General features: G+C 41.8%; 1 protein-coding gene across 1 annotated transcript; it reads right to left on the bottom strand.

Annotated features, from left to right (window-relative positions):
- Window positions 1–209: 209 nt before the first annotated feature.
- Window positions 210–13,605, bottom strand: atad1a (ATPase family AAA domain containing 1a). The gene is made up of 10 exons (XM_086077090.1): window positions 13,498–13,605; window positions 12,548–12,749; window positions 12,358–12,456; window positions 11,764–11,884; window positions 5,332–5,532; window positions 4,307–4,413; window positions 4,112–4,201; window positions 3,863–3,913; window positions 3,601–3,773; window positions 210–2,634 (listed from the first exon to the last, which is right to left on the bottom strand). The coding sequence occupies exons 2-10, from the start codon at window positions 12,716–12,718 to the stop codon at window positions 2,505–2,507; spliced, it is 1,143 nt and encodes a 380-aa protein (XP_085933216.1). The 5' UTR covers window positions 12,719–12,749; window positions 13,498–13,605; the 3' UTR covers window positions 210–2,504.
- Window positions 13,606–14,653: the final 1,048 nt, after the last annotated feature.

Genomic DNA, 14,653 nt, shown 5'->3' with positions numbered 1-14,653 from the left:
TCTCAGACTGTAATTTTGAGGTATTTAGTCTGTCAGCAAGTCTGATGAGAGGCAATGTGTGTATTTTTTTGTTAAACAGGACTAACAAAAGAACAATGCAGGCATTCAGACGTGTTGTTAGCTCCAACAATCCAATACGAGCTCGCCAGCGCAAATAAAATACTTTAAGCAGTCAATAAAATAAATAAATAAATAAAACACAATCCTCATTTATGATGTTCCAATAGTTTATTTGATAAATAATAACAATGAGACCGTTTATGTTACACTAATGTGGCTTTGACATATTCACAAGGCAATCAATGACTGAGGTAACATTTAAATGGGGAAACAAATTTTCTTCTTTGAAACATGTTAAAATAACAAACATTATCTGTACAAGATAAGTATGTATAAAGTATTTGCAGTGACAGGATTACTGGTTTACATGGTAACATGTTGACATTTACCTCTCATCTGGGGTATTGTAGCCACAGAAATACCTAATTATCAATATATAACTCCTGAAACAAAATAATTGTAACATGCTGGGCTCATTGTCACCTTAATGCTATCAGAAACATTCAATAAAAGCAGCCTAAATGTCAACCTGCCTTGGTGAGAAGTAGTGCAGCTATAGCGCCCTCAGGTGTTTACTTAGAGACACACAAACTCAGAGTCCATCTTCATGAATGCTCTCAAGAACAAACATCAGATTGTAAACACATGCAAATATGAAATGATACTTTGATTATACATAAAAGTGTATATTATGAATTTGTAAATAGCCCATCATTTAAACTTCAGGCATTTCCCTTCCACATCCAAAAATACAGCAGAGTGGTTAACTGCCACACAACACAGCATTACCTCAAGTTCACCAGCAAACAAAAAAAAAACATTCATCTAAAAGTGTCATTGAGTAATGTGAATATGATTATGTATACACTGTACTGTTACTGTATAATTATCATAAGATAGGAAGTAGTAATCTTATTTATAACCGACACACATCTGTGTTTATCTTACAGCTCTAGATAGGACTAACGTTGCTTTTGTTTGGTCATATTACTGTAGGCTATATGTAACTACTATTTTGTAAAGGAAAGTAATATTTGAGCTAGCTGGAATCAATAGACAAACGGTAAACATACATAATGCTTTACTGATACAACATGGGTAAAAAAGATAAATGGGAATGTAAGGGAAACTCAAAGTACGGACAATCAACGTTAGATGTCTTTGTTTATTTTTGGACCAAGTGGAAACATTTAAAAGAAATGTGCAAGTTCAAAATATTTTATGACTTTAATGGGATATTAACTCATTCACTCCCAGACATTTTCACTAAAGCAATCCCCTTCACTCTCAGCTGTTTTACTGGATTTTGACTGATTTTGCAAGGCCCACAGAATATTGAGTTATATTTCTACAAAAACATGGAACCTACCAAAAGAAACATTAGTCTCTTCTTTCATCAAGAAAAAAGGGATATTTCTATCTGTTTCCGTTTTGCAGCAATTAGCATTAGAATATAGCCAAGTTTCATCATTATTCACAAATATATTTAGAAATGTGAGTAAATGAGCTTTTTTCAACATGGCCCTGGTTGATCTCTTTTGCTCTGCTGCCACCTGCTGGCCGTTTGTGTAATAACCACCATTTCTTCAACTGTTCTTTGCAGTTAAGGCAGCGTCAAAGCCTTCTGTATACTCTTAGCATAAATTTTATTTTATTTTTTAAATTAAAAAAAAAGTTAAGTGGCCACCTCATTTTTATAATTGTGTGTTCGGAGTGGTGCCCATTATAGAACAACACAATCCCACTTTTCCAACTGTATTTGTATTGCTGGTATCGAGCAGTAGGCAATCAAAGTTTTGTCCTTGTCTCACCAAGGATATGCATCTTTTTTTCTTTTCTTTCTTTTTTTAACACCGCTTGTTCCCAATGTGGTTCACAGATCATTTACATAAAATCACTGCACCGGCAGATTGCGATAATGCATAGTGTATTTTAGCTGGTGCCATGACTCACTATTTAGAAACCTGCAGGCTCATTCATATTCATCAATGTTCATCAAGTTCTCGGCATTGAGCTTTTATGATTTATGTGGGTGTGAAGAATTTATTTTTGTGTACTAACAGCCTACATGGAGGGTATCTTCAGAAATGCAAGCATGATGTAGCAAGTGCATTTTACCAAAACACTACTTCCGCTACTACGGTCATAGCTACATCATTTTATCTGCTCCTTTTGTGTCTTGGATTTGAGCAAACATGCTCCATCTACTATGATCTACTAGGGCCGTCGATAGCCACAGCAAGTGATAAATGTTTGTGCATGGCTCAGGTAGCTGATTTTTTTTCTTTTGTTGGCAACTCAACAGAGAAGATCATAAAACGGAATGCTACTTCTTGTTCATTTGACATAAGAGACAGACAAAGACGAAAAGGAGGGTGTACATGATGGACATTAATGAGAAAAGGGGGGGGGGGGGGGGGGGAGCCCACGACCTTAAAAGATGTTCAGTCAAGTGGAACCTCAGGAACAGTAGGTAATGTGGTTGAAGTACCCCGTTTGGACTCCCTCATCTTGTCCAGGCCAAAGAGGAGGTCGAGCTGGGTGATGGGCCGCAATTTTTCCTCGTCCACGGGTCTGCAGCACACAACATGAAAAGTTATAAATACAGTCAGAGATATGAAAAGTACATTTGATGCTTTTACTGTTAGAACACTTATAATCCAATGTTGTTCAAAACAAGACTTAGAATAAATATTTTGCCTTTACTGACATTACCAGAAAGTATTAAATTACCAATGTGTGTTTATATTTGGCATTGAGAAATTCATTCATTGGTTCATTTATTTGGTGAATGTTAGAATATTGTGGAAAACTTAACTTCAGTCAGTGTAAGTCAAAAAGTTAACTTCATATTAATTTACTACAAACAAATTGAACTAGTCTGGTTTTATCTACAAAATGTGTAATGCTCTTTGTTTTGTGTTTGATTGGATGCTAAACTTCAACGAGGAGTGGCTATAAACATCTTGTAACAAATGGTTGGCCTCTTATTGTTTTTTTCAATTAATTGTTGACTATCCGCAAACTGCTGCTTGTAAAGTTCACTGCCACCATCTAGCATTTGTATCTATTTTTTTGCTTGCAGATCAAAGTAAAATAAATAAATAAATATAAATATATTTTTTTAACTCATAAGTTGGTCCACTTGCAAGTTGAGCAACCATTCCAAGTACCTGTATTGCATTTCAAGACTATTTATTATAATTTGAATGATTATATCTTACATCTTAAAAAAAATAAAAAATTGCATGTGTTTACAAATTCAAATGATGACTTCTAGTACAGTTTTAGAAAATCCCAATTTCCTTTTGTGGGGTGAGCTCCTTTATAACATACCGGAACTTATCAAAGTTTGTTGTCCATATTTGCATTTGCTTTTATTTTGCTTTGTTTTACTAAAAGTTATGAGCATTGATCTTTATAATAAAACGTATGTATTCATTCGTGACCCATGAGTTCATCTAGCTGCAAGCTTGAATTTGAGTTGGCGACTGTTACGCAAAAAGAGTTCAGCTGAAACATTGTGGGCGTGGCTCCTACCTTTCCTCTCCCTCGATTTCTCCTAACTGCTGAGCGATCTGCCGCATCTGTTCCTTGCGGACGTAGTCTCGAACTCGGTACATGGCGGCATCGCGGCAAAGTTCCCGCAGGTCGCTGCCCGAGTAGTCTTTTGTCTTCTCGGCTATCTCCTTCAAATTAATAGTGCTGCTCAGCTGTCCAACAGAAAGCAGGATGGTAACATGGCACAATCATTGAAAGTAGGTTCCACTGTGTTTTTTTGCATGCATTTTCATCATCTTACATTTTCTTCTGCTAATATCAATCGCAGGATGTCGTGTCTTTGTTTTGTGTCCTGCAAAAAAAGACGACTTTTTTTTGTTGTTGCTCAAATTAAAATGAAACACAATGTTTGTGTGGTGGATGAACAATGAACATTTTATAAATTAAGCACACTGGTCTTTATGTTACAGATTTGATGACTGTTCTCGAAAAGTTTAAGTTAAAAAATGTATATTACAGATTGAACATGCTTTTGCAGGGACGTTCTTACAGGAAGGCCGACATGAAACGTGGTGGGCATTCTGCGTAGGATAGCAGGATCTACATCTTGCGGTCGGTTTGTTGCCCCCATGACCATCACCTGCAATAGAAACAAGTGTGATTGAGCACATGCGAGTACAACCTGCTAACAGCTACAGAGCTGCTGATGGAGAACAGCGCGAGTACGGTAAGTGCTGATATTTACCTGAGTGGCTGAAGAGGTTTCCAGGCCATCCCACAGGCTCATGAACTGGGCCTTCATCATGGCGGTGGCCTCATGATCAAGACTGGAGCGGTTCCTGAGAAATGATTCTGACAAACACAAAATAGAAAATTCATACTATTACCAATTTTATTTAACATAAGAAACCATTAAAGGATTCTGGAGTATGTTTTATGTCAGCAACAATTAAAAACAACTGTTTTGGAAGATTAAACTTCACAATTTAGGAACTGTAATGAGGTCCTTGGGGAAAGATGGCTGACTAAAAATGCAATACCCCGCTATGTTTTGCCATGTGTTCAAGCACACAGGAAGAATTACTCAAGTCTATATTAAGGGCATCACCAGATCCAGCACTTGCTGTGTCTTATTTTCTATCAGTTCATTTATTTTAGATTAATAAATCAGCCCTGACTTTTTACCATTAAATCATTTTTGTTTCTATTAAGGGAATACATGATTGAACTATGACTTGCCTCACACGCACGCAAGTGGCTGCATGATTTTAATATGAACTAGGGATAGCTGTAATGTAACTGGAAATGAAGAAATCATGCATCAAAGTTGCTGCTGCTATCAGATAGTTTTGGAGGACAGAGCTTTATTTGTAGTTTTTCTGGGGAAGTTTTTTTTAAATTTAGCATTTTTAAACTGTTGTGCATAATATAATATTGTGGAACACTGGGTAATTTTGAAAATCAAGTGCTGGATTTCAATAAAATCCCAATTATTGAATTTATTGGGAAATGTATTTTTTTTTTTTACGCAAATTACAAACTGTTCAGTAAAATGAGCAAAACAAATATGTCTAACAATTCACTGCATTGTAAACATTTCATATTTATGAGCATTTGGACATATATGATATTCTTTCAAATGGGCTCCTGTGGTTTAGCATTAATCTTTTTATAGGCAGCTATTATCTCGATGTATACACCGTATATATAAAAAAGGAAACATCTTTCAAAAGAATATGTACTGAGAGTCATCCTGTTTGATCCACTCACCAATTTCATCAATAAAAATGATACATGGTTGTAGTTTGACCGCCAATGAAAAGACGGCAGCTGTCAGCTTTTGTGATTCGCCATACCACATATCGGTCAGCGTAGATGCTTGCAGGTTGATAAACTTGCAGCCAGAAGCTTTGGCTGTTGCCTTGGCAATCATGGTTTTGCCACAGCCTGGAGGACCAAACAGTAAAACTCCTGCAAGGACAAAATGGTAATAATAGATCTTTGTCATTTTTTGGGGGACTATTATTCAGTTGAGCTGCTCATTAAAGAAAATGTAAATAAGTACCATGCAATTACGAAATGCCAGTACTGTTGCAAATACAGTGGTTGATATAGAAAAAATGTGGTCATTAAAAAGAACAAAAAAAACAATACATCTCTCCAGGATTTTCCAGGAAAACAACACAGTTTACAACAAATTGCAGCACGGGGAATATTCTTTCCTGAGTTGGTCGCACACAGTAGATGTGGTTTGGTTCCCAAGAGCAAACGTTCACAGAGTAGATAAACAGAGCTTGGAGGCTAAAAAAGGAACAATCCTCCCAGAGCGCTAATTTTGGAGGAGGTCTCATCCCTACACAAAACTTTCAGAAAAAACAAAAAACAACTCTGTAAAATGTAAGTATTTCTTTAATCGAGGGATATGGATATTTTTTTTTGGGCCGACAGGTTCCAGTATTTATCAGAAAACAATTCCAATAACTGAATAATCGTCCAGTTAATTTAAAAATACAAAATGAAACAAACAACTTTTTCTTTGATCCCTTAAAGGTTTACAAGAAAAAAAATTAGAATTACAGGCAGAACATTTGACTGTTTTACAAATCTTTGACATGGGGCCCGGCCGGGCACAGCCCAAAAAGGCAACGTGGGTCCCCCCTCCCATGGGCTCACCACCGGTGGAAGGGGCCAAAGCGGTCGGGTGCGCAGTGAGCTGGGTGGCAGCCAAAGGCTAGTTCTGGGGACATGGAATGTCACCTCTCTGACAGGGAAGGAGCCCGAGCTGATGTGCGAGGCTGAGAAGTTGAGGCTGAGAAGTTCCGACTAGATATAGTCGGACTCACCTCCACACACGGCTTGGGTTCTGGTACCAATCCTCTCGAGAGGGGCTGGACCCTCTTCCACTCTGGAGTTGCCCACGGTGAGAGGCGCAGAGCAGGTGTGGGTATACTCATTGCCCCCCGGCTGGGCGCCTGTGCGTTGGGGTTTACCCCGGTGAACGAGAGGGTAGCCTCCCTCCGCCTACGGGTGGGGGGACGGGTCCTGACTGTTGTTTGTGCTTATGCACCGAACAACAGCTCAGAGTATCCACCCTTTCTGGAGTCCTTGGAGGGTGTGCTGGAGAGCGCTCCCCCCGGGGACTCCCTCGTTCTGCTGGGGGACTTCAACGCTCACGTGGGTAATGACAGTGAGACCTGGAGGGGCGTGATTGGGAGGAACGGCCCCCCCGATCGAAACCCGAGCGGTGTTTTGTTGTTGGACTTCTGTGCTCGTCACGGACTGACCATAACGAACACCATGTTCAAGCACAAGGGTGTCCACATGTGCACTTGGCACCAGGACACCCTAGGCCGCAGTTCGATGATCGACTTTGTAGTCGTGTCATCGGATTTGCGGCCGTATGTGTTGGACACTCGGGTTAAGAGAGGGGCGGAGCTGTCAACTGATCACCACCTGGTGGTGTGTTGGCTCTGATGGCGGGGTAAGATGCTGGTCCGACCAGGCAGGCCCAAACGTATTGTGAGGGTCTGCTGGGAACGTCTGGCAGAATCCCCTGTCAGAAAGAGTTTCAACGCCCACCTCCGGCAGAGCTTCTCCGTTGTCCCGGGGGAGGCGGGGGACGTTGAGTCCGAATGAACCATGTTTCGTGCTTCCATTGTTGAAGCGGCCGATCGGAGCTGTGGCCGTAAGGTGGTTGGTGCCTGTCGGGGCGGCAATCCTCGAACCCGCTGGTGGACACCAGCGGTAAGGAATGCCGTCAAGCTGAAGAAGGAGTCCTATTGGGCCTTTTTGGCCTGTGGGACTCCGGAGGCTGCTGACAGGTACCGGCTGGCCAAGCGGAATGCGGCTTCGGTGGTCGCTGAGGCAAAAACTCGGACATGGGAGGAGTTCGGTGAGGCCATGGAGAACGACTTCCGGACGGCTTCGAGGAAATTCTGGTCCACCATCCGGCGTCTCAGGAGGGGAAAGCAGTGCGCCATTAACACTGTGTATAGTGGAGATGGGGTGCTGTTGACCTCGACTTGGGACGTCGTGAATCGGTGGGGAGAATACTTCGAAGACCTCCTCAATTCCACCAACACGCCTTCCTTTGAGGAAGCAGGGTCTGGGGACTCTGAGGTGGGCCCCCCTATCTCTGGGGTCGAAGTCACTGAAGTGGTTGGAAAGCTTCTCGGTGGCAGGGCCTCGGGGGTGGATGAGGTTCGCCCGGAGTTCCTAAAGGCTCTGGATGTAGTGGGGCTGTCGTGGTTGACACGTCTCTACAACATCGCGTGGACATCAGGGACAGTGCCTCTGGATTGGCAGACCGGGGTGGTGGTTCCTCTTTTTAAGAAGGGGGACCGGAGGGTGTGTTCCAACTTTAGAGGGATCACACTCCTCAGCCTCCCAGGTAAGGTCTATTCGGGGGTGCTGCAGAGGAGGATCCGTCGGGAAGTTGAATCTCGGATTCAGGAGGAGCAGTGTGGTTTTCGTCCCGGCCGTGGAACAGTGGACCAGCTCTACACCCTCAGCAGGATCCTTGAGGGTGCGTGGGAGTTCGCCCAACCAGTCCACATGTGTTTTGTGGACTTGGAGAAGGCGTTTGACCGTGTCCCTCGGGGAGTCCTGTGGGGGGTGCTTCGGGAGTATGGGGTACCGGGCCCCCTGATACGGGCTATTCGGTCCCTGTACGACCGATGTCAGAGTTTGGTCCGCATCGCCGGCAGTAAGTCGAATTCGTTTCCTGTGAGGGTCGGACTCCGCCAAGGTTGCCCTTTGTCACCGATTCTGTTCGTAATTTTTATGGACAGAATTTCTAGGCGCAGCCGGAGTGTCGAGGGGGTCCGGTTTGGTGGCCTCAACATTGCATCTCTGCTTTTTGCAGATGATGTGGTGCTGCTGGCTTCTTCAAGCCATGATCTCCAGCTCTCGCTGGAACGGTTTGCAGCCGAGTGTGAAGCGGTTGGGATGAGGATCAGCACCTCCAAATCCGAGACCATGGTCCTCAGTCGGAAAAGGGTGGAGTGCTCTCTGCGGGTCGGGGATGAGGTCCTGCCCCAAGTGGAGGAGTTCAAGTATCTTGGGGTTTTGTTCACGAGTGAGGATAGGTTAGAGCGGGAGATCGACAGACGGATCGGTGGAGCGTCTGCAGTGATGCGGACGCCGTATCGGTCCGTTGTGGTGAAGAAGGAGCTGAGCCGAAAGGCAAAGCTCTCGATTTACCGGTCGATCTACGTTCCTGTCCTCACCTATGGTCACGAGCTGTGGGTCGTGACCGAAAGAACGAGATCCCGGATACAAGCGGCCGAAATGAGTTTCCTCCGCAGGGTAGCCGGGCTCTCCCTTAGAGATAGGGTGAGAAGCTCGGTCATTCGGGAGGGACTCAGCGTCGAGCCGCTACTCCTCCACGTTGAGAGGAACCAGTTGAGGTGGCTGGGGCATCTGGTTCGGATGCCTCCTGGGCGCCTCCCTGGGGAGGTGTTCCGGGCATGTCCTACCGGCAGGAGGCCCCGGGGACGACCCAGGACACGCTGGAGAGACTACGTCTCACGGCTGGCCTGGGAACGCCTTGGGATCCCATCGGAGGAGCTGGCTGAAGTGGCTAGGGAGAGGGAAGTCTGGGCTTCCCTGCTAAAGCTGCTGCCCCCGCGACCCGACCCCGGATAAGCGGAATTGAAGACGGAACGGAACGGAACGGAACAAATCTTTGAATTTTCAAGTACAAAACATGCAGACAAACATTAACTGACGATTTTATCTTTAGATTTAGGCCATGTAATGTATGCACTACATAAGCAGCATAATGAGCTAAATTACTGGCAAAACATACTTAATGCCCTTGAATGTTCAATCAGTTTCTTCCACTCCATTATTTTGGTGGAAATGATGACTTGAAAATAAATAAAAAAACACAGATGTCAAAACATTTCAACTGTCATCTTTGACAGAGTTGCATTTTAAACACAGTACATGATGTACAGAGAGAGAGAGACCCCCCCCCCCTCCCACACACACACACACACACACAGACAGGCAGACAGAGATCAACTGAAATGGAGCCAAACTTTTCCTTATTCATTTTTTAAAAGTTTTTCCGTCAAGATGTGTGTGTCCACATGCAAAGACTGAAACGCTGAAACCTACCTAAAACTTTCTCCTGCTTGCCCTTTGTTTGTTTGTTCAGTGGATTTAAGAACAAGTGTTATACACTATTCTCTTCTCTATCTGTACTTGTTTGTGATGGTGAGGAGCGGAAGATATTGCTGTAAAAGCCATGTCACTCTCAGCAGCAATGTAAACCGGCAATCCGCCAATGTTGTTGGCCATGGTTATGCTGCTACTGATATCATTGTGGTATCAGGAAAGATGCTTATTGATGGAGTCAGAACTTCATTTACTGGACAAGCAGCGCAAGGACAACATTCTGAGTGACTCCACCACTGAATAGCATTTACTATTGCATGACAAAGTAAGCATATATTGGCGATTAATTGGTCGGGAATTAGTTAAATCGTATTTCAAAATGTGTGTGTCTGTGTGTTTTTAGTTGTGTTTTTTGGGCCTTATGTAATGTCGTAGTGAATGACATAATGAGAGTTCCTCTTCTTATATCATTGTATTGTAAAAGTGCTACTGGTACCCTGAAAGGCATATATAAGTAAATGCCACCCATTCATACACATAGTGACATGAGTGGCTATATAAATTCTAACCACCCTTGTGCAAATAGCGGGCTTTTGTAATGTCGAAAATGAAAACTAATGACTTTTTCCACCAATAACATAACTTGTACAACTCAGTGGAGACTGCAAAGCACACCTGATTAAAAGGCGCTTTAGGGCTGGATTTACCTTGCACATTACAAGTGGCACAATTCGTTGTGTCATGGCAGTGTGAATAGATACAAACAATATGCATGGAATTATAACTTTTCATTGGAATCAGGCATCTTCCAATTGAACACGTATCTATGATATGATATGTGTCAGATATCTGCCAAATGTGAATGCACAGATCAGATATATATGTAGCGAGCCGGCAATGAGTTTGATATCATCAAAATACAGTGATTGATGGTGAAGATAAACCCACAACAAATAAACACATTAAAAACACCTCCTGGAAATCTGTACAACAGTAAAAGCAAGGCCAATTAATATATTATGTTGTGTATTATATAATTATATTATAATATGTTGTAAATACAGTACATCAGTCTCCATAATTTAACAAGCGCCATAATTGTTAGTTGCCACAAGTGGGGGTTAACCCTCATTTAAATCATCAAGGGGAGGGCCAGCCCAAGCCAAATGAATATTTTGTATATATATTTTTTTTTTTTTTGTTCCATTTTGTCATTTAGGTTAAACAAAGCCATATTGGATATTTCACCAGAAATGTACAGACACTCAGACATAGGCATTCAATTGGAAATAGGCACTTGAACCTGTAGTAAAGTATTAATCCAGCCTCGTATGAACAGTCATTTCTGGATTATAAGGCACACCTGACTATAAACCGCGCTAGCTCCATTTGGGGAATACTGGAGTTTGTTACACATATAGACCGCACCCAACTGTAAGCCTCACATTTTTATTGTTAATATGTTATTAATGTTTAAATAGTACATCGGTGCGTAATATGTACAGAAGGTGGAACTCTGACTCACGTTAGCATGTAGCGGGTTAGCAACTAGCTCCTCCGTAGCAGGACGCCGCAGCACGCTGACAGTTCAAACTTTTTCCTTTTCTTCAGTGAGTAAGTTCCAAACAGTGAATAGCAATTAAAACATCCTCTTTCCCCTCCTACATTCAAATTGGCCGCGTAGTGTGTGGAGGACTCGACTCTCGACATGTCCCGTCCGCAATACCACCCTGCACTCTAGGGACAGACAGTTCCGCCAACTTCTCCTAATATGGCTTGCTGCTTCTCCACGGAGAATGTATGAAATTTAAGACCTCACCCAGATATTATAATTTAATACTTTTTCAAGAATGTTTAAGGTGGTATTAATAAATTCAATGCGTGAAAGCAATGTCAGTTTAGTGATGGGATCTTAAACAACAAACGCGCAGTCCCCATTGGACATTTTCAAAATGAACCACATTATTTAAGTAAGGGTATTGCGTATGTTGAATTTATTGAACAAAGAAATATAATTTTCTGTCATATAAGCGATATGTTTTTTCTATTGTCATTGTGTTTACGACATGAAAGAGTTACCTTTAGGTGGCTGAAAGAGTTTAGATCCAGCCAAAAGATGTCTTTTCTGAAAGGGCAGAATGACGGTGTCTTGTAGCTCATTGATGATCTCATCTAGACCTGCTATATCTCTCCAGGACACCTGCAGCGAGACAAAATACGGTTTAAAGCTGAGCATTTGTCTCCACAAGAGCAAGTAGGATACAAAGTAAAACTGTCCTGCCATTTAATTGATTTTGAACTAGGGCTGAACCATTTGGGAAATAATCAAATTGCATTTGTTTTGCTCAATATTGCGATTGTGATTTGATGTGATTTGCTCCTCTCTCCCAAATTGCAGCCTTTGAGACTACATTGTGATTTGATTTTGATTAATTGTTCAGCCCAACTCAGAATTGGAGCAAAATATAAATAAAATCCCACAAACGATAATACAGTGAGAGTTCCAAAACACTGCAAACAAACAGCGCAACAACATATCTTTTTTTTGATAAATAAATTTTTTACATTGTATAGTTATTATAACATGACAAACCTTTTCAGCTTCCATAAGATTATGATTTCATTGTGGCCATACAATCTTCGCTCTTGATGGGAAAGACTTATATTCATTACCTTCATTGTTTGTGGATCCACTAGTTGTGATGCAATGTTCATCTCATACTCAGTCAGCTTTACCCCCTCAACACCAATCCTCTTCATAAGTTGTTCCGCCTGGGCGCAAAAGGGCTCATTAATATTGGTACAGATGCTGCTAAACTTGCACACTTGGTTTTAGTTTTAACAAAAAAAAAAAGACAAATACCCTTTTCTTGGCTTGGCTTTTCTGTTTAGCAGTAGGGTCCATTGCGTCCACAATCCATTTTATGCTGTAGTAGGTGGCTGCTCCAAAAATAGTCAGTCTCAACAGCATGCCCACCACCTCATTCCTGGTCAACGGCCGGAGCAGGGCGTCTCGAGGAAGATCTTTTAGCATCTTGACTGGCTGATGTCAGTCCATTGACTTACTGAGGTGGATAGAAGTACAGAGAGACACCATTTTAAAATACCATAGTGCAGGGATCACCAACATTATTTAAACTGAGAGTATTTTTTTTAGTTACTGAATAAGGCAAAGGGCTACATTTTTTTTGTTCAATTTACCTTAATTTAAATGTTAATGAATAATATTCACCCATGTGAAGACACTGACCATGTTAATGATCGCTCACAACAATGATTTAACAGGCTACAGAACCGATTAATATCATATGCAACACGTTTTCTATCTGCAGGAGTTTACATTTTTAACAATATTCCCATTAAATCACAATGTCCTGCCACTGGTGAGCTATTTTTACGGGGGAAAAAATCAAACAGTTACTTATGTAGTCTATATGTTGGTGACCCCTGCTGTACTGTCATACAGCTTGCATAATTGCTAGAAATATGAATTGCATTTTATGCATGCATTTGTGACCCATCATATTGCGTTGGTGAATCCGACAGTTGCATGCTTTAAGATAAAATAAATTAAATCAACACAATAACTTCAGATTAAAGCAGTTTTTCACATTCAACCAGTTTAGTGCGATAAATTACAACTAAGCATTTATTTTAAATTCATGTTCACCACAGGAACAACGCAACCTAGCATCTTAAAGGCAGCTGCAGCTAACAAACAGCGCTTGTTCAGTCATCATGAAAGCATGTTTAATACACTTCAATCATTTTTATGTAATACTGTACTCAAAATATGAAAGATGTCATGCTTACCAAACAAGATTAGATGATATAAATACACGAGTACCTAGAGTGCATCGCGCATGTACGTCGGGTAGAAACATGAGCTTCAGTTGGTTCCGGACCCCCCCCCCCCCCCCTCTCTCTCTCTCTCTCTCTCTCTCTCTATCTCTCTCTCTCTCTCTCTCTCTCTCTCTCTCTCTCTCTCTCTCTCTCTCTCTCTCTCTCTCTCTCTCTCTCTCTCTCTCTCTCTCTCTCTCTCTCTCTCCCCCTCTCCCTCCCGCTCTCTCGCTCTCTCGCTCTCTCGCTCTCTCGCTTTCTCTCCCGATCTCGTTTGTTGTCAGACAAAGCCGCCACTGGGTGGCAGAAGTCACACAGAGGTTAAAGCTCTAATGGCCAGCACCGAGGACAGCGTTCATACTGGACGTATTTAGGCACTGTGGACGATATAGTACTCAGTACTGTATTTGTAGTAAAACAAACAAACAAAAAACAGCAAATGATGTATGATATAAGCAGTACGGCTACTGGATAAATGGACAGATACACTATAATGATATGCTCAGAGCAGAAGAGATACGTAAGATTTCAGGGGTGCTCTGTGTGTGTGTGTGCGTGTGTGTGTGAATGGAAGCAGTTTCATTGTGTGTTATTGTGCTTACTTTTTCAATTAAAGTGGTGCAAACTGTACTGTTGTACAAATCTAAAAGGGGAAGTCAACCCAATAATGTTATATGTTCTATGCGCCCCCACTAGTTCTAAACACGGCATTCTGATTAATTTTACGTTTGTGGAATATGAATTAAGCTACAAAATCTCTGATATCATTGTTGCTCGGGGGCCCCTGAGATAACAAAAATGGGAGCTTGCTGCTTAACTCATAATCCACAAACGCAACAAATTAATCAGAATACTGTGTTCAGACCAGTGAGGTTGCATAAAACACATTATGTAGAACTTTTTTGGGGTTGACTTCCCCTTTAAATGTGTATCTGTTTGAATTGTAGTACAATGGATGTAGCAAGTCTGAATACTCCCATTCAAGAGCTAAGTTGTTATGATAAAAGTCAGGAAAAGTCTGTTATAGAAATGGAACTTTCTAGAATGGTGACAGACTGCTCCGCCGAAAAGCTGATATGGGGGTGTCTAGACTTTATAACCACTGTAAATTTAGCAGGGTTTACAGTAT

This window comes from Leptonotus elevatus, chromosome 5 (assembly GCF_054856555.1).
Source record: "Leptonotus elevatus isolate MCC_2025b chromosome 5, RoL_Lele_1.0, whole genome shotgun sequence".
Lineage (NCBI taxonomy): Eukaryota > Metazoa > Chordata > Actinopteri > Syngnathiformes > Syngnathidae > Leptonotus > Leptonotus elevatus.
This window is presented reverse-complemented; position numbering and strand designations above follow the sequence as displayed.

Coding starts and splice junctions, on each gene's coding strand:
- atad1a (XM_086077090.1), bottom strand. CDS start 12,718: ATGCTAAAAGATCTTCCTCGAGACGCCCTGCTCCGGCCGTTGACCAGG. Junction 4,414..5,331: donor CATTTTTATTGATGAAATTG/GTGAGTGGATCA, acceptor TGTGTTTGTCAG/AATCATTTCTCAGGAACCGC. Junction 2,635..3,600: donor GAAATCGAGGGAGAGGAAAG/GTAGGAGCCACG, acceptor TGTGTGCTGCAG/ACCCGTGGACGAGGAAAAAT.